Raw genomic sequence first — 19,004 nt, 5'->3', positions numbered from 1 at the left:
TGAGGAGTGTTTGCAGTGGCACAAACCAACCCCTTCAGGTACTGTGCACAAGTGGGTGTTTCCGTGTAAGTGAGACTTATAGGGAAGACCGTACACTTTTTTGGGCTTAATATTTGTTATTATCGCATCACTGTAAATATTTCATATTATCTGCTCTACTTCTGTTTGAATTGTTTGTATGTGTTTTTTTTATTTTTTATTTTATATCAAGCAACTGACCAAGACAAAGGAAAATGTTATTTATGCTAATTGCATCTCAGGGTACATTCTACTTCTGTTTTACACAACCAGTTGTTGTCCTTAGAAGAATGAAGCACTGAGTTGGCCCTGGCAGGATTCTAACTAGCAAAATGCTGCACTTAACCTGTGAGCCATCCACTCAACATGAAATAGTTTTGTACTTTACCGAAGAAGACGTTCAAATCGAAATTATGGTTCAGAAATAAGAAATGTAAACTGATGATATTATTATAAGACGTACAAAAAATAATTGACTTTTCGAATAGCATGAAAACAAGCTTAATTGTTTCAAACAATAGGAATTTGGAAATCAATTTGCAGGTTTTTGCACGCAAATCACTAATCTTAATTTCTTCAATAATTTTAAAAATACATCGGGATTGTGTACAAGGATTATTCCTGTTTTTTGAAACACCATGCAACAGATCAACATCAAAGTGAAATACAAGGAATTAGAATAAAAAACATATATGAATGCATTGACATAGACTCAGTAATCCAGGACATAAAGAGCACAGGCTCTGCAGTAGCAACACCTGGGGTCACACCAAGCAGCAAGGTCAGCTTGCCAAAAAAGACAAGCCAGACTTTTATTTTATTTTTAAATAATCACTTCAAGTTCCAAACACAAAGTTTAAGCATTGCTCTCATTATTATTAGGGAATGTATTAAGCGCAGGACTGGCATCCGGTTGCAAAAATAGGATATAGCCGAGGATCAGGAGAATCCATGATTGCCGCGTACAAACATGGCCGATTTATTGGGGGTCAGCTAAATTGCCCCATTGTGTCCCAGTATCATCGCTGTCATGTGTAAACCCCAGATGAATATTTTCATGTATATGTAGTGACTGAAGTTTGTTTCTATTTTAGGTGAACGGCCAATCAGAACATGTACCTGTAGTAAGGCCACCAGGTCTCCAGGTCTTCCGCAGTGGACAGTACGTCATGGTCACTACAGACTTTGGCCTCACGGTCAGGTTCGATGGGGTCCACAGGGTGGAGGTGACTCTTCTCAACACCTACGCAGGGAAGGTCTGTGGCATATGTGGGAATTACAACGGAAACCCGGCAGACGACTTCCTAAATCCAGACGGAGGCCTGGAGCTGGATTCTAGCAGTCTGGGTAACAGCTGGCAGGTGGACAATGACACGAGGTGGGTCCTTCTTGCAGCAAAATATCTTCATCATTTATAATTAATCGGTCATGACTCAATAAAAACTACAACCACTAACAGAGCATTGTATGTCAACAGGTGTTCAACAGGACCTCACACCCCACAATGCACTGATGATGAAAAACAAAGCATAGCAAGCAACAGCTTCTGTGGAATCATCATAGACAGCAATGGCCCTTTCCAGCGGTGTCACGGTGTGATACTTCCAGCACATTACTTCACTAACTGCGCGTACGACTTGTGTGAGTCGCACTTGGACCCTGGCGCCCTCTGCTTGAGCCTGCAGTCTTACGCTGATGCCTGCCAAGCGCAGGGGGTGACCATAGACCCCTGGAGGAACGACACATTCTGCCGTAAGTTGGATAGTTTGATCCTAAAGTTGCAGAGACCACATACAATAGCTGATGTGAGTTGAGCTCTTGCTGTTGTGATAGGGAGGTGTGATTACGGGCCGCAGGTTTAGATCACAGCAATGTCATCTCAGGAATTCATTCTTTCGAGGACGATAATTGCATTTACAAAATTTTCCATGCAACGCGCTTCAGATAACAGCACTATACAAATATCACATTATTACACTTGTTACTAAAAAGGAAGAGTGTGTGATTGGGTTCAGGGGCACCTGCTGTGGGATGATGAATACAATAGGACCCCTTGAATTTAGAATTTTATTTATTTTAATTTTATTGTTCACTTATAACACGCTTACCAGCGAGTGGTTTCTAAGTGTGGGATCGGGATTCAAACCTGTGTTGCGCCACGTTGTCTTGCTTCCAAGACGCGTTGCCCCTGAGCTATCCTTCCTACATCTTGTCTCCATGATCTCACCTCCATCTTGAGATTCCAGCAGCCAGAGGCATCACCATGGATCAAGGGAGGGCCGGGACAGAATATTTTAGAAAGCGAGATTCAATGAGAGTCACAGGGATATAGCTTCAATGAGCGCACAGCTGCAGATCCATCAGAAAAGGAATCAAGTCTCGGTGCCCTTTGGCCTCCCTTGCCTGTCACCCTCTGCATGCCCTCTCCCATGTCCTACCCAGAGTATCCTTCCTGGTCCATCCATACTATTGCAGCTTGTTACTGCATCTGCTGTGCTGGGGCAATGGTCTGGCCACTGCCACTTATGCAGTATGACCAAGATTGGGATCCCTGCTTTCTGGAGATTCTCCCTACTGAACCCTAGACAAAGAGTAATGCTTACTTAACATCCCCCAAACACGTCGGAAGCATCCAGAATGTTTACATTAAAGCTCCTAAGCAGTGATTGGCATTTCTCTTCTACAAGCTGTTCATTTATTCTCTAAGCTTTAAATAACAGCTTTAAAAAAGTTCACTAACTGATTATTTACCACTTCTTATTTTACTTTTTGGTGCCCTGTAAATGCCAGGGTCGCCCTCAGTAAATGCATAGGTGGGGCATCAGGTTTACTTGCTTAGTCTTTCTTTCTTTTGGATTAGGGAGAATCCTGAGGTCCCCAGAAGTCGGGGACATCATTGTATTATTTTATTGCTGTGGACTAGAGCTCTTCTCGGCACTCGTTCAAACTTCAGTTGAGCTCCAACTTTATGTTCCAGCACAGAGCTCTATGCCCCTTAATAATCTTCTCCTAATGTTATGACCCACAGAGGGCACTTTGACACTTAAAGGTCTTCTAACTTTATTTCTCACCTCAGGGCTCTTTCACCCTTAAAGATCTTCTTCTAACTTCACATGGCACTGCAGGGCTCTTTGATCCTTAAACATCTTCTGACTTGATTTCTCACCTCTGGAGATGTTCACCCTTAAAGATCTTCTTCTAACATTATGTCCCATCTCAGGGCTCTTTCACCCTTAAATATCTTCTAACATTATGCCCCATCCCAGAACTGTTTCACCCTTAAAGATCTTCTTCTAACATTATGCCCCATCCCAGAGCTCTTTCACCCTTAAAGATCTTCTTCTAACATTATGTCCCATCCCAAGGCTCTTTCACCCTTAAAGATCATCTTCTAACATCATGTCCGAACCCAGGGCTCTTTCACCCTTAAATATCTTCTAACATTATGCCCCATCCCAGAACTGTTGCACCCTTAAAGATCTTCTTCTAACATTATGCCCCATCCCAGAGCTCTTTCACCCTTAAAGATCTTCTTCTAACATTATGCCCCATCCCAGAGCTCTTTCACCCTTAACGATCTTCTTCTAACATTATTTCCATCCCACCCCAGGGCTCTTTCACCCTTAAAGATCTTCTAAGATTATGTCCCATCCCAGGGCTCTTTCACCCTTAAAGATCTTCTAACATTATGTCCCACCCCAGGGCTCTTTTACCCTTAAAGATCTTCTTCTAACATTATGTCCAATTGCAGAGCTCTTTCACCCTTAAAGATCATCTTCTAACATCATGTCCGAACCCAGGGTTCTTCCACCCTTAAAGATCTTCTTCTAACATTATGTCCATCCCACCCCAGGGCTCTTTCACCCTTAAAGATCTTCTTCTAAGATTATGTCCCATCCCAGGGCTCTTTCACCCTTAAAGATCTTCTAACATTATGTCCCACCCCAGGGCTGTTTTACCCTTAAAGATCGTCTTCTAACATTATGGCCCATCCCAGGGCTCTTTTACCCTTAAAGATCTTCTTCTAACATTATGTCCCATCCCAGGGCTCTTTCACCCTTAAAGATCTTCTTCTAACATTATGCCCCATCCCAGGACGCTTTCACCCTTAAAGATCTTCTAACTTTATTTCCCCTAGCAGGGCTCTTTGATCCTTAAAGATCTTCTAACTTTATTTCTCATCTGAGGGCATCCTCACCCTTAAAGATGTTATTCTAACTAAATGTTGCATCACATGGATGTTTGACCCTCAAAGCTGTTCTAACATTTTATTCCCCCAGAGGGTTCATTGAACTGTAAAGATCTTCTAACTTTGTGTCATGCTGCAGGGCTCTTTCACCCTTAAAGATCTTCTTCTAACATTATGTCCCATCCCAGGACTCTTTCACCCTTAAAGATCTTCTAACTTTATTTCCCCTAGCAGGGCTCTTTCACCCTTAAAGATCTTCTAACATTATGTCCCACCCCAGGGCTGTTTCACCCTTAAAGATCGTCTTCTAACATTATGGCCCATCCCAGGGCTCTTTCACCCTTAAAGATCTTCTTCTAACATTATGTCCCATCCCAGGACTCTTTCACCCTTAAAGATCTTCATCTAACATTATGTCCCATTCCAGGGATCTTTCACCCAGGGCTCTGTGATCCTTAAAGATCTTCTAACTTTCTTTCTCATCTCAGGGCACCCTCACCCTTAAAGATGTTCTTCTAACTTAATGTTGCATCACAGGGATGTTTGACTCTCAAGGCTGTTCTAACATTTTATTCCCCCGGAGGGTTCATTGAACTGTAAAGATCTTCTAACTTTGTGTCATGCTGCAGGGCTCTTTCACCCTTAAAGATCTCCTTTTAACTTTATGTCACGCCACAGTGCTCTGTGAGCAGTAAAGAACTTCCAACTGTATGTTCCACCGCAGTGCTCTTTGACACCCGAAGAACCCTCAGGATTTTCTTCATTTAAGAATATGAAAGCGCATAATTTAATTTTTGCTTTGGGAAAATGTGAGGACTTCCAACTAAAACCCTCCAATGGTGTCCATCCATCCCTCCAGTGTTCTTTATTGCGTTTTTCAGGGGTCAGACTTTGAGATCTTTTGAGAGCCTCCAGGTTGGGCTCCCATATTCTTGGAGAGGTTGCCCCACCTGATTTTTTCCTCTCATACTGTCTCAGAGAGGACTTTTGCTCATGTTAAATCGGCGGAGAATGAGGATGGGCTGTGCATGGTGGGGGGGTTAAACCCCAACAGCTAGAAGTGGATGTTCAAGCTCTGTGTTCCACCGTGCACGTAGCAGGTTCCATCATGACACCTCCATTAATGGCGCCAGCAGTGTTGCTCCAGCATTTATCCCCTCTGGATAGGGAACATCCTCCCATTAGGGTCTTTGCTAAACTCAGCGGAGGCTTTGGTTCGTTTAATTCATGTGGCGTCCATTCCATTTCAGCAGAGCATAACGACTGAGATCAGGGCATCCTGTACCTATTACACATCCACTGACTCGCTACCCACGATTTGGAGGTAGAACCTTGCATCTACAAGACCCCAACTTCTCAAAAACTCTCCCAGCACACCTGATTGTCTCAAATGTTTAAGAAGCGTGATTGCTCTACTTTTTCCTTCATACAATGACGATGCCCTTATCTAATGTTCACATCCTCTTCATTTGCCATTGACTGCCCGGGAAAATCCCCACTTCACAGTTGCTGTATCTGCTCACATGCTTAAGACAAATTCCACTGCCACAAGAGTAGGTGTTGGCTGTACCACTGTTTCTCCATACACTAGAGCACGTCCTTCACTAACAGACTGCCAACTCTGCAGTTGCTGGAAGCCAATGTATTGCGGTATGTGTACATCCTCCCTTAATGCGCAAAGGGATTGACACGGTGGCATGCAGCACTGGTCGGATCCCGTGAAGGAACACTGCAGTGCATGTTGGGAAGCCCAGCCATACTGTCCACGTTCCAAGCTCTAGAAGTTGCAGAATCACGTAGCCTGTCTTATTTGGGTTCTCTCTAACTTTGGCCACTTTACAGAAGATAGCGTCATCAAGACAGTGACGTTTCAAATCATGTTGCAGATTTATAAATGTACCTGAGGCTTAGAATGCCACCATGCTGAGGAATCCGATTATTCCTCACTATTTGGAGATATAATTATGAAATGTTAGTACATTTTCTTTGGCAATTTCAAGGTTATGACACCTGTGTCTGGGTGGTGCATCACTGCTGTCCCAGCCCCCCCCCCCTCAATGAGATCCTATACTTTGGTAATTCTGCAGAGATTTCTTTCTGAAGCTCGTTAGCACCTGCTGAACCTGACGACTCCGGAAGGTATCATTTAAGATCATGACCACAGAGGCTGAGGTTTGTGCTGAAAGAGATTAAATGAGCTTGGAAAATGTTTGGGCAAGGAAATCAGGGTAGAACATGCAAGTTCTCAGACTCTATGAATTGTGATTTCTTAGAAGAAAGTTGATTTTTCACTCTGGCTGTCTCATATATTTGAGCAGGATTGTCTCTCTAGGATGGGATCCATGAGCTGGAGAAATTCATTATTGATAGTGACACTCTTTGGTATATGTTAAAATACCTGTGACAAAAGGGTGCCTTTTGTGTCCCCACAGTTTGCCTTGAGCAAAGTAAGCAGAGTCAGCAAGACCACCTAATCAAATGATTTGACTTTGTTCCTTCCAGAAGTACCTACTTTACTTATGTCTTCGTAGGTAAAGCACGCAAGGCGGGATGGTCCACTAGACTGAAGACTGCAGTCAGGAGATAAGCCTGGTGGCATCCCTGCCCATCCACCAATTCTCTTACAGTATCCAAAGGTCTTACTAGTACTCCCTGTTTAAGGACTCCGCTGGATTCCAGACGGATTATATGCCCTTGAAGTCTAGATAGTCTTAAACTTTGCTTAACACTTATGGCTCCTGCTTTGCTGCACACCTGGTAGTTTTAGACTGCACAGTACAGCTCCAAAATAAGTGATTATATATTGTTCTTTCCAAAAGTTACCTGTGTTTTTATAAATTAAAATATATCAATCATTTGCAGATTTGCCCTGTGGAAACCACAGCCACTATGAGCAGTGCGGCACCGCCTGTCCGGGTACCTGCGTGAATCCAGGCTCTGCATTCTCCTGCAGTCATCCATGCGTCGAAGGCTGTGTCTGTGACAGTGGCTATCTTCTCTACAATGACAAGTGTGTACCCAGCGGTCAGTGTGGGTGTTGGGAGGACGGCAAGCACTACCCGGTGGGATCCGAACATTGGACTGACAACACCTGCTCCAGAAAGTGCCGCTGCCCCTCCCAAGGCAGTAGCCTGGTCTGTACCAATGATACATGCAGAGAGGATCAGTATTGTGGGAACTCAAATGGAGAGCCAAGCTGTGTTCCCCACTCCTACGATGTTTGCCTAATTTCAGGAGATCCTCACTACAGCACATTTGACAAGGAGGCCCATCACTTCATGGGCCTCTGCACCTACACCCTGGCCAAGCTCTGCACCAACTCCACGTCACTCCAGTATTTCAATGTGGAAGCCAAGAACGAGCATCGCGGAAACCCCTCAGTCTCCTACGTGCAAAAGGTCATAGTTCATGCCTACGGTCAACACATACAAATCATCAGGAATGAACCCAACCGAGTTCTGGTGAGAATATAAACTGTCATTGAAATGTTGCTTTAATTTCATATTTTTGGCTGTAAAAGTTCACTGACAGGGAAAAGGTGAACTTTATGTGGGTGCATTCCCACCGTGCTGCGCCATTCATAAAAACACACACTGACAGGCTACAGGGGCAGGGCCATCACTAATTGGGAATGGTACACTTTCAGCACCGAACATGGCTACATACAGGCTGAGATTAAATAACTCCGGCGACCTCATGAACATTTAATAAATATCAGCAGGGGTGCATGAGTGGGAGGGATTGGGGTCTTGTTTTCTTTGTGTGACTTCTCTGCTTCAAGGTCAACTTGTCCATATTGAAGTGTTGCCAATTCCAGATGTACATAATGGGGTGGGAGGGGCTTAAGAGACTTGAATAGAGGCGCTGACCCCCGCTGTGTCTTTATGGGGAACATGCAGGTGGGTTCAGAAGCAAGTCACAGAGTGAGCCAACGTTATATTATTGATGTGTCAGTCAGTGCAGTGTTGTTGACCTCTCCCAGCATTACCGTATTATCTCTAATAACTTGGTACTCTTCCTCCCACCCTCCCCCCAGGTCAATAATGAATGGAGGACCTTGGGAGTGAACCTGGTTGGAGGCTCAGTGACAGTACAAAGGAGTGGGCGATACACTGTTCTGGAGACGGATTTCAGGCTGACCGTTTCCTATGATACTGACCACACCGTGGAAGTGAAGCTCCCAACCACTTACTTCAACAAGACCTGTGGCATGTGTGGAAACTTCAATAACCTGCGCCATGACGATTCCATGATGCCCAATGGGCAACAAGCTCAGAACACCAACCAGCTCGGAAACAGCTGGAAGGTCCCCGACGATGATCCGGCTTGTGACCCATCAGACCCGACACCACCCCCTCCGACAACTGCACCCTGTCCACCAGATGACATCAAAAAGTACCAGAGTGACCACTACTGCGGTTTGGTCACAAGCAATGGTGGACCTTTCAGGGTCTGTAACTCTGTGGTGAACCCAGAGAATGCTGTAGAGAGCTGTGTCTATGACTTGTGTGCTCTGGGTGGAGACGAGGAGACGCTGTGCAAGTCTTTGCAGGCCTATGCGGATGCTTGCCAGCGTGAGGGAGTGACTATATCTCCTTGGAGAAACTCTACTTTCTGCCGTGAGTATTGTATTTATGAACCGCAACACGTTCCCTCGTTATGCTGCAAAATGACGCCTGATGGTCAATATTCTTTTCTTCCTGTCCTAGGGTTTCCTATTGCACACACTCTCTAGCCCAGCTGATATGTAAAATGTTTCACTGCATGAACCTAAGCTCTGGTATCCCAAGAAAAACCCTTCAATTGTTCTCTATGCTACAAAAAGCCTAAGGGAATTGAACTCATACATAATATACCAATGACTGGGCTCTGGTGCTCAGAAGTTCTGTGCACTGGGAGCATGGTTCAGAGGGGCTCTGGTGCTCAGAGGTTCCGTCCACTGGGGGCATGGTCCCGAGGGGCTCTGGTGCTCGGAGGTTCCGTGCACTGGGGGCACGGTCCAGAGGGGCTCTGGTGCTCGGAGGTTCCGTGCACTGGGAGCACGGTCTAGAGGGGCTCTGGTGCTCGGAGGTTCCGTGCACTGGGGGCACGGTCTAGAGGGGCTCTGGTGCTCAGAGGTTCCGTGCACTGGGGGCACGGTCCAGAGGGGCTCTGGTGCTCAGAGGTTCCGTGCACTGGGGGCACGGTTCAGAGGGGTTCTGGTGCTCAGAGGTTCCGTGCACTGGGGGCATGGTCCAGAGGGGCTCTGGTGCTCAGAGGTTCCGTGCACTGAGGGCATGGTCCAGAGGGGCTCTGGTGCTCAGAGGTTCCGAGCACTGGGGGCATGGTCCAGAGGGGCTCTGGTGCTCAGAGGTTCCGTGCACTGGGGGCATGGTTCAGAGGGGTTCTGGTGCTCAGAGGTTCCTACACTGGGGGCATGGTCCAGAGGGGCTCTGGTGCTCAGAGGTTCCGTGCACTGGGGGCATGGTCCAGAGGGGCTCTGGTGCTCAGAGGTTCCGTGCACTGGGGGCATGGTCCAGAGGGGCTCTGGTGCTCAGAGGTTCCGTGCACTGGGGGCATGGTCCAGAGGGGCTCTGGTGCTCAGAGGTTCCGTGCACTGGGGGCATGGTCCAGAGGGGCTCTGGTGCTCAGAGGTTCCGTGCACTGAGGGCATGGTCCCGAGGGGCTCAGACACAGATTCATGGAACATATATACATGGTCCTCGAATTATCAGTGCACATGTATACAGGGCTCAGTGGTGCAGTGCAAAGACGCATGGCACACAGGGGCTCAGTGCACAGTGCACACAGGGTATGGCCCAAAGCAATCAGTCCACAAGTGCATAATCCGCAGGTGCATAATGCACAAGGGATCAGTGTACATAGGTTGTTGAAGCATTTTCACGCACAGGAGATGGTTCTTGATCAATTGGAGTGATACCGGCTGCAAATTCCACTGTATGGGATCGTGGATGGAAAAGGAGCGATCATGGATCGCTGACGCCTGAAGGTATGCATAGGTGAACGAACAGGATTCCCAGATCTCAGACGGTAAAACAGGGCCTCAGATGTGTGCACTTAAGGCTGGGAGCACGTGCAGAATTCCCATACATGACACATGATTAAAATGTGATGCTATCCTGGATTGGAAGCCTTTATTTGGAGCAAAGAGCAGGAGAAACATGTCCATATCACTTAATACCAACCAGGCCTGTAGCAGCATCAAGGAAGCTCTCACACTGCCTCAGCAGATATTACAGAATGCCAAGATAAGGAAGAGCCTTGCTCAATATAGCCTCCAGGGAAGAAAAGGAGATAAAGGGGAGTACACCTTTCATCATGAAAGCACTCACACTGCCTCAGCAGATATTACAGAATGCCAAGATAAGGAAGAGCCATGCTCAATATAGCCTCCAGGGAAGAAAAGGAGATAAAGGGGAGCAAATCTTCCATCATGAAGCTCTCACACTGCCCTAACAGATATTACAGTATTTCAAGATACAGAAGAGTCTTGCACAATCTATCCTCCAGGGAAGAAAAAAGGAGAAAAGGGGAGTACACCTTTCATCATGAGTGCAGGTTGAGGAAACTCAGGCACTGGATGCTGCCTTAATCGTTGGTGCAGACACTTTTCAGACTCACATTAAACTCCTATGTTGCCTGGGGATGAAGAGGGAACAGTGTTTGGTTCCCAGGAAGGTGGACAGAAGGATGCATTCCACGTCCCTGCACTGCCACCCGTGACCATGGCGTCAGTCATATCACCGCTCATCATTATCCGTGGCAATCAACTCCAAATAGCCACTGGAGACTCAGAGGCAGTGTGATGGTCGGCCTCCAGCATTACTGCAACTAAATAAACACATCGTTGGAGGGTGCAGAGCACATTCTGCAGAGGTGATCAGTGCACAGGGTCATGGTGCATCGAGGCTCAGTACCAGGATATGATCTACTGGGCTCAATGTACTCTTCCAGGGTGCAGAAGGGCACGGTGCATTGGGATTCAGTGAACAAGGACATGGCCTGCTAGGGAATAGAAGCACTCTGTATTCTGAGGATTGTAAACAATGTACTAGAGGAAGCTGCTCACAACTCTAAAGAGAAGCAAATCTGATTTTCCTTTTTAATTGTATCTCTGGTTTATTTAAAAGATGATTTGATTTTCATGAAGAGAACCCAGAGGGTTGAAATTAAGGCATTGCAGGTGGTTCGCTAGATCTTTTCACAAGCTTGACTCCTCCTCTAAACTCTGTAGTGATGGTTATGAAGAAAGGTGAGGCCATACCCATTCTGGACACCACAGAAACACTGCAGGCAGTAAGTCCAGCAGCAAAACGTGAAGGTCAAGCAAGGGTTTCATTGTAATTGACCAAAGACATGAGCTCTCATGATGGTTATGAAGAACGTTAAGGCCATACCCATGCTGGACACCATAGAAACACTGCAGGCAGTAAGTCCAGCAGCAGAACGTGGAGGTCAAGCAAGGGTTTCATTGACCAAAGACATGAGCTCTCATGATGGTTATGAAGAACGTTAAGGCCATACCCATGCTGGATACCACAGAAACACTGCAGGCAGTAAGTCCAGCAGCAGAACGTGGAGGTCAAGCAAGGGTTTCATTGTAATTGACCAAAGACTTGAGCTCTCATGATGGTTATGAAGAACGTTAAGGCCATACCCATGCTGGACACCACAGAAACACTGCAGGCAGTAAGTCCAGCAGCAAAACGTGAAGGTCAAGCAAGGGTTTCATTGTAATTGACCAAAGACATGAGCTCTCATGATGGTTATGAAGAACGTTAAGGCCATACCCATGCTGGACACCATAGAAACACTGCAGGCAGTAAGTCCAGCAGCAGAACGTGGAGGTCAAGCAAGGGTTTCATTGTAATTGACCAAAGACATGAGCTCTCATGATGGTTATGAAGACCGTTAAGGCCATACCCATGCTGGACACCATAGAAACACTGCAGGCAGTAAGTCCAGCAGCAGAACGTGGAGGTCAAGCAAGGGTTTCATTGACCAAAGACATGAGCTCTCATGATGGTTATGAAGAACGTTAAGGCCATACCCATGCTGGATACCACAGAAACACTGCAGGCAGTAAGTCCAGCAGCAGAACGTGGAGGTCAAGCAAGGGTTTCATTGTAATTGACCAAAGACTTGAGCTCTCATGATGGTTATGAAGAACGTTAAGGCCATACCCATGCTGGACACCACAGAAACACTGCAGGCAGTAAGTCCAGCAGCAAAACGTGAAGGTCAAGCAAGGGTTTCATTGTAATTGACCAAAGACATGAGCTCTCATGATGGTTATGAAGAACGTTAAGGCCATACCCATGCTGGACACCATAGAAACACTGCAGGCAGTAAGTCCAGCAGCAGAACGTGGAGATCAAGCAAGGGTTTCATTGACCAAAGACATGAGCTCTCATGATGGTTATGAAGAACGTTAAGGCCATACCCATGCTGGATACCACAGAAACACTGCAGGCAGTAAGTCCAGCAGCAGAACGTGGAGGTCAAGCAAGGGTTTCATTGACCAAAGACATGAGCTCTCATGATGGTTATGAAGAACGTTAAGGCCATACCCATGCTGGATACCACAGAAACACTGCAGGCAGTAAGTCCAGCAGCAGAACGTGGAGGTCAAGCAAGGGTTTCATTGTAATTGACCAAAGACTTGAGCTCTCATGATGGTTATGAAGAACGTTAAGGCCATACCTATGCTGGACACCACAGAAACACTGCAGGCAGTAAGTCCAGCAGCAGAACGTGGAGATCAAGCAAGGGTTTCATTGACCAAAGACATGAGCTCTCATGATGGTTATGAAGAACGTTAAGGCCATACCCATGCTGGATACCACAGAAACACTGCAGGCAGTAAGTCCAGCAGCAGAACGTGGAGGTCAAGCAAGGGTTTCATTGACCAAAGACATGAGCTCTCATGATGGTTATGAAGAACGTTAAGGCCATACCCATGCTGGATACCACAGAAACACTGCAGGCAGTAAGTCCAGCAGCAGAACGTGGAGATCAAGCAAGGGTTTCATTGACCAAAGACATGAGCTCTCATGATGGTTATGAAGAACGTTAAGGCCATACCCATGCTGGATACCACAGAAACACTGCAGGCAGTAAGTCCAGCAGCAGAACGTGGAGGTCAAGCAAGGGTTTCATTGACCAAAGACATGAGCTCTCATGATGGTTATGAAGAACGTTAAGGCCATACCCATGCTGGATACCACAGAAACACTGCAGGCAGTAAGTCCAGCAGCAGAACGTGGAGATCAAGCAAGGGTTTCATTGACCAAAGACATGAGCTCTCATGATGGTTATGAAGAACGTTAAGGCCATACCCATGCTGGATACCACAGAAACACTGCAGGCAGTAAGTCCAGCAGCAGAACGTGGAGGTCAAGCAAGGGTTTCATTGACCAAAGACATGAGCTCTCATGATGGTTATGAAGAACGTTAAGGCCATACCCATGCTGGATACCACAGAAACACTGCAGGCAGTAAGTCCAGCAGCAGAACGTGGAGGTCAAGCAAGGGTTTCATTGTAATTGACCAAAGACTTGAGCTCTCATGATGGCTGAAGGGTACTCAAACTACCCCTGTGTTACATTCTGTAGTATATCTAATATGGAGATTAAGATAATGGAGCTTTTCCTAAATATTATCCAGAATATTAGATTGTCCTCTCCCAACTACAGTCTCTACTAGAATATCATCCATTCCTAGTGGACTAGCTGCACACGCTTATCCTTCTGCCGTACCAACACAAAAGCCCATAACTCAAATGATATATGAAATCCCCTCTATTTTTAAATACGTTGATAACATCCTAAAAGCAATATTAACAAACAATCAGAAGCATACAGTCAGCAATCCCCTGGTATGTTCCCTCCCTGTAGCATTTGAACAGCATTTCAGTTCCTCAAAGGCTTCTGCCACAGGTGGTGGCACCTTGTTATCCTGAGCATCTGGTTCCCAGAATGAGAGTAGTGTTCTTCCACTATGGTTGACTTCTTGGAGGCAGGCCTTCACACAGCCTGCCACGATGCAGCCACTGCTGAGCCCATAGAAACTGCGCCATGCTTTCTTGTACTGGTCTGTCCCAAGCTGCCGGGTGATCAAGGAGCTCTATCCAACCAATGACCATCATCGGAAATGAATCTCGTGCCCTCTCTGAACCAACATCTACTGTTACCCATCTTCAAAACATCTGTCATTTCTTGGAGAAGATGTTTTCTCCTGGAAAGCTACAAAAAGATGGAAGCATATGCATGAAAGATTTAAAAGGCTGAATCCAACTTTTGCCCTGATTTATGAAAGCTAGATACTGGACCCCTACAACCTCCCGACAGTTCCTTTGAAGACTACACCTGTACCATGGCTCTCTGAGTGACACAACAACACTTTGGTGCACACAGGGACCAGGCAGAACAAACAAGCAAACACATCGCTCTATAGTAAGAGTATTGAATACATAATATTAGTTCGGCAGAGTCGCAGGATCTGATACACCTACCCTTCCATTCAGACCATGGCCACCCTTCATTAAGGCTACCAAGTGGCTCCATATTATTGGGGACACCAGGCCTTAGTGCTGGGCATTGACCACTGTACTGGTTGCTTTCTGTGACCTGTAGTTTTGGGTCATTTCAACTGAATGAAATTGACCTAAGGAAAAGTTAAATAATAGCACAGCCCAAGTTTGGAAAAGAGGGTCTCTTTTGACATGAAGTCATGGGACGTGCATCCTTTGATCATACTGCTTGCGTGGCTGCATGCAGACGGATGATTAGGACTTTAAAGAGTGGACTGTTAATTTGACAGTTGACATATAAATGCTTTCTTTCCAGCCCTAGAAAATACACAATTCGGAGGCAGAATTGGTAATTTATACCAATGAATTTCTCTTTGGACTCAGGTAGAGGTTGCAGTGTGTGCAGTGTGTGCAGTGCGTCAATGTCTGGGGTATGTTCACACATGCGCCCAGGATCTCTGGATTGTGCTAATGAGTAGAACGTCTGCGTTGTTCCACAGAGAACATCATACAGATACAGTGCTTGGATTGTTCTATTTATATAGATCGACCGATGGTTTTGCATTGTATAGTTTTTTTATTAGCAAATCTAAAATAAATGATATTCTGCAGACCACCTGGAACATCCTGTGCACGCAAAATGTTTCTTACTGCAGCAAGGCATGGCATGAACATTGCTTTATGATTTATCAAAGATTAATCTGATGTTTGCCCAAAATCATGGTACTGGTTTTTCCAATCAATCGATGTATGCCTTTTCTTTTTTAGCTCTGCCATGTGCAGCCCAGTCCCACTATAACGCCTGTATGACTGCATGTCCTGCAACCTGTCTGGACCGGTGGGCCCCCGATAACTGCAGCAAGCCTTGCGTTGAGGGCTGCCAGTGCAACGAGGGCTTTGTGCTGAGCGGGGCCTCCTGTGTCTCTGTCACCGAGTGTGGCTGCTGGTACAGCGGGCAGTATTACAATGTAAGTGTCCACAGTCAGAAGATGCCCCGTGCCACTGAGAATTCCCTTCCACATTAACATCATGTATTATCCATCCTTTTCCTCTTGCAGAAAGGGGAGAGCTTCATGGCCGAGAACTGTCAGAGCAGCTGTGAGTGTCAGGGGAATAACAACATGCAATGCATTCCCGTATCCTGCACACCCGATGAAGTCTGTAAGATTCAAAATGGCCTCCGCGGATGTTACCCAGCAAGCACTGCAACCTGTCACATCTACGGGGACCCACACTACACAACCTTCGATGGGAGACTCCACCACTTCCAGGGCTCCTGCAACTACACAGTGGCAGAGACCTGTGGAAATACCTCCACCCGATTCAGTGTCACCACCCGAAACGAACACCGCGGCAGCCCGAGCTGGACCGCTCTGAACTCTGTAGCGCTCACAGTAAACGGCAACCACATCGCTCTGAGGAAGGGCAACCATGTTTCAGTGAGTATCATTTTGATTGTGTTTCAAAGTTGATATTACTTGCAATGGAGGAATCCATCTGTTTTAAATTCATTATAATCACATGTTCACATGCAATGCACGCCTGCCTGTCTGTTTTAAGGTCTCTTCCCCACCCCTCCAAGTTTCAAAGGTGACTTTTATAGTTTACGCTGAGCCCATCCTGAGAGGAGGGGGTTCAGACGCATTTATTCATATCTGTGCTCCCACGTTTGCATCCACAGTGCCCCAAGTAGGGGTATACAAAGATGTTTTCAACCAGTATAATTATGCAAAGTTCCAACTTTGGACCTATGGGAATTAGCAAAGCTTTCCATGTATTTTCCCTCTAGACCGACAGCTAGACAATTTTTTTCCATATCATTTATTTAGTGGTTGACAATTCTTGCAAATTATTGTGGCTAAAAACATCTTTGCACAAGTAGTAGACAATAAAACAAACACGGCCACATGGCCACATTTGTGAAATTCATCACTGGATAAATTAGATTTAGTGAAAAACAAATCACACATAACCACATTTGCACCTCTCCAAAAATATTTAACAAAAAGTTCACCAAAAACGAATGAATGAGTTCTAACAAATGTAATTAGTAATTACCTGTGATTTAATGTGAGGATCTCACAGCACAACAAAGGGTATCTCCAGATTCTTCCAGTCACAAGGATGTAGTCAATCTCACTCCCAGAGAAACCATGAAAGAAGTGCATGAGGTGATCCATTGTAGATGCCTCCAGACGCAACGGGTTCCACCTCAATGCAATGCAAAGTTCAAAATCGTTACCCCAGGGCAGGAGGGGGATTTGCTCGCTGCCCTAGAACTCCAGGGTGTTTACATGCCCACAATCCACAAACAAATAGTCAGTTATCACTCCCAGGGAACCCATGAAGGAACTACATGAAATGTTCCAGCGTAGATCTCACCATCCTCAACACGTTCCACCACAATGCAATGAGAAGTTCGAGATGGTAACACCTGGGCAGGAGGGGGATTAGCTATGAGCCCTAGAATTCCGGGGTGTTTTCATGCACATGCCAGTTTAGGCTCTTCATTAAGATTTCCTCAGGCACGTGATGCCTGGTCAGAGCAACCAGTTGAAGGTGCTTCCCTTTGTCTGAGCTCCGCCCCCGGGTGTTTACAAAGGGTATGATGTGGGTCACTTACTTGGATGACTTCCTGGTAAGGCCCTGGAGGCCACAGTTGATTTCCACTGCCTTGCATGTAACAGTAGAGTTGGTTTGTTCTCAGGGCCTTTCTGTGAACTGACGCCTCTACTAAGGAATCAATCCATTGGATTCCCGTGGGACATGACCTTTCCACTGAGGTGGATCCTGCTCATTCAGTCTACATGTTGACAGTTGATTGATCTAGCCTGGGCCTTCTATACAAGTCTGATGGCACGTATGGCCCATTGGTTCTCGTGGTGTCTTTTGTGTGGCTTCACATGAGGGTGGTGTGGTTGCATCTGGCTACTTGCATCAGGAGACTGTGGAGCAACTGAAGCTAGACTTGGAGTCGTGAATCTGAACCACATATCTTTCCTCTTAGTGGCTTTTTACTCACCCGATCCTCACATTTTCAAGTCAGTGCCTGCCTCTGTCTATACGGGGGGCACAACCATCCACTATCTGGGGGCCCATCATTTGTAGGGACTGACTCCGGGAAATGGTCTATTAAACACACTTGAACTGAGGGCAAAGTTTCTGCCTTTCATGTGGGGTCGAGGACCTCTGAGATGAGTCCTTCCACACAATCTTAATTGTTTCCACACCTTTTCGTATTTATGCAGCACAGATCTTCCATTAAGCATACATTTTTCATCTTAGATGAGCCCTTGCACCCAATCTTTTGCCTTTGGGTAAGGCATGCATTGTGTCCTTTTAGACAACAGAGAGAGTATGAAGACCAGGTCCTCCTCAGTAAAGATATCAAGGTTACCAGTCTATCCAGAGATACAGTGAAGTTGGAGACTTGGCTAAGTTCAAGCGTCCCAAGTCTTCACTCCAGGATATGCCCATTCTATACATGGAAAACATTTACTCTCAAACCTCCTGATTTCTACTAATGATCAAGCATCTGTCAAGCTCTCCTCGATGCTCTTGAGAACATTTAATTGGCCTGTGCTTTGACAGATCTTAATCCTGCATTAATATAATTCCCTTATGACACAGCAGACCCTCCCAATCACACTTCTAAACACCGAGAGATTGTCTGCACACAGGTTGCTCCTGCACAGAGCCTCTTGATGTAACTCCACGTGCCATTGCCTTGAACCGATCTTGTACAGAGCATGATTGTCAAACTGCAAAACACCATCCTATACCCTGAGATGTGCCAGCTATTCTAGTAGACTATTTGGGGTTGGTCACTCCTGCGTTTCTTTTCAGATACAGAGAACATCGAAAGATCCTAATTGACTGGAAAACAAAACTGTAAATGTCAACCACAGCAAAACCTCAGTTCGCACCACACGTTGCATTTTAAACTCCACTCTCGCTCAGGAAGTCACCACTGTAGCAACATCATGTTCCGATGAGTCTGGATTGTACAATCACACGTTACTCTCCTGCGCTCTCTTAGCCTCTCCATGTTCTGAACCCCTGACTGGCTGGAACCCAGTTTATAGTGATAGTTCATGAAGTTCTGTAATGGTTTTAGATCCATTGTTTACCAATAACTATGTGATAGAAGTGCTGAAAGATCCAAACTGAAATAAAGTTAAAGAAGAAAGATTTGGGTTGAGGGGACTCTGGGAGGTGGGATGGGTGGTGGGAGGGACTGGTGTATTGATGTTGGTAACTTTCAAG

The 19,004-nt window shown here is 45.9% G+C and overlaps 1 protein-coding gene across 2 annotated transcripts in view; it reads left to right on the top strand.

Annotated features, from left to right (window-relative positions):
* Window positions 1–19,004, top strand: part of LOC138491110 (uncharacterized) — a 578,562-nt gene that overhangs the window by 345,971 nt on the left and 213,587 nt on the right. For both annotated transcript variants that reach the window (XM_069617434.1, XM_069617433.1), the window contains exons 64-69: window positions 1,113–1,396; window positions 1,496–1,770; window positions 7,070–7,668; window positions 8,244–8,826; window positions 15,507–15,706; window positions 15,797–16,177. In XM_069617434.1, coding sequence (XP_069473535.1) covers window positions 1,113–1,396; window positions 1,496–1,770; window positions 7,070–7,668; window positions 8,244–8,826; window positions 15,507–15,706; window positions 15,797–16,177 — 2,322 coding nt within the window. The remainder of the gene's footprint in view (window positions 1–1,112; window positions 1,397–1,495; window positions 1,771–7,069; window positions 7,669–8,243; window positions 8,827–15,506; window positions 15,707–15,796; window positions 16,178–19,004) is intronic.

The sequence above is a fragment of the Ambystoma mexicanum genome, chromosome 10, assembly GCF_040938575.1.
Source record: "Ambystoma mexicanum isolate Mex_15411 chromosome 10, UKY_AmexF1_1, whole genome shotgun sequence".
Lineage (NCBI taxonomy): Eukaryota > Metazoa > Chordata > Amphibia > Caudata > Ambystomatidae > Ambystoma > Ambystoma mexicanum.
This window is presented reverse-complemented; position numbering and strand designations above follow the sequence as displayed.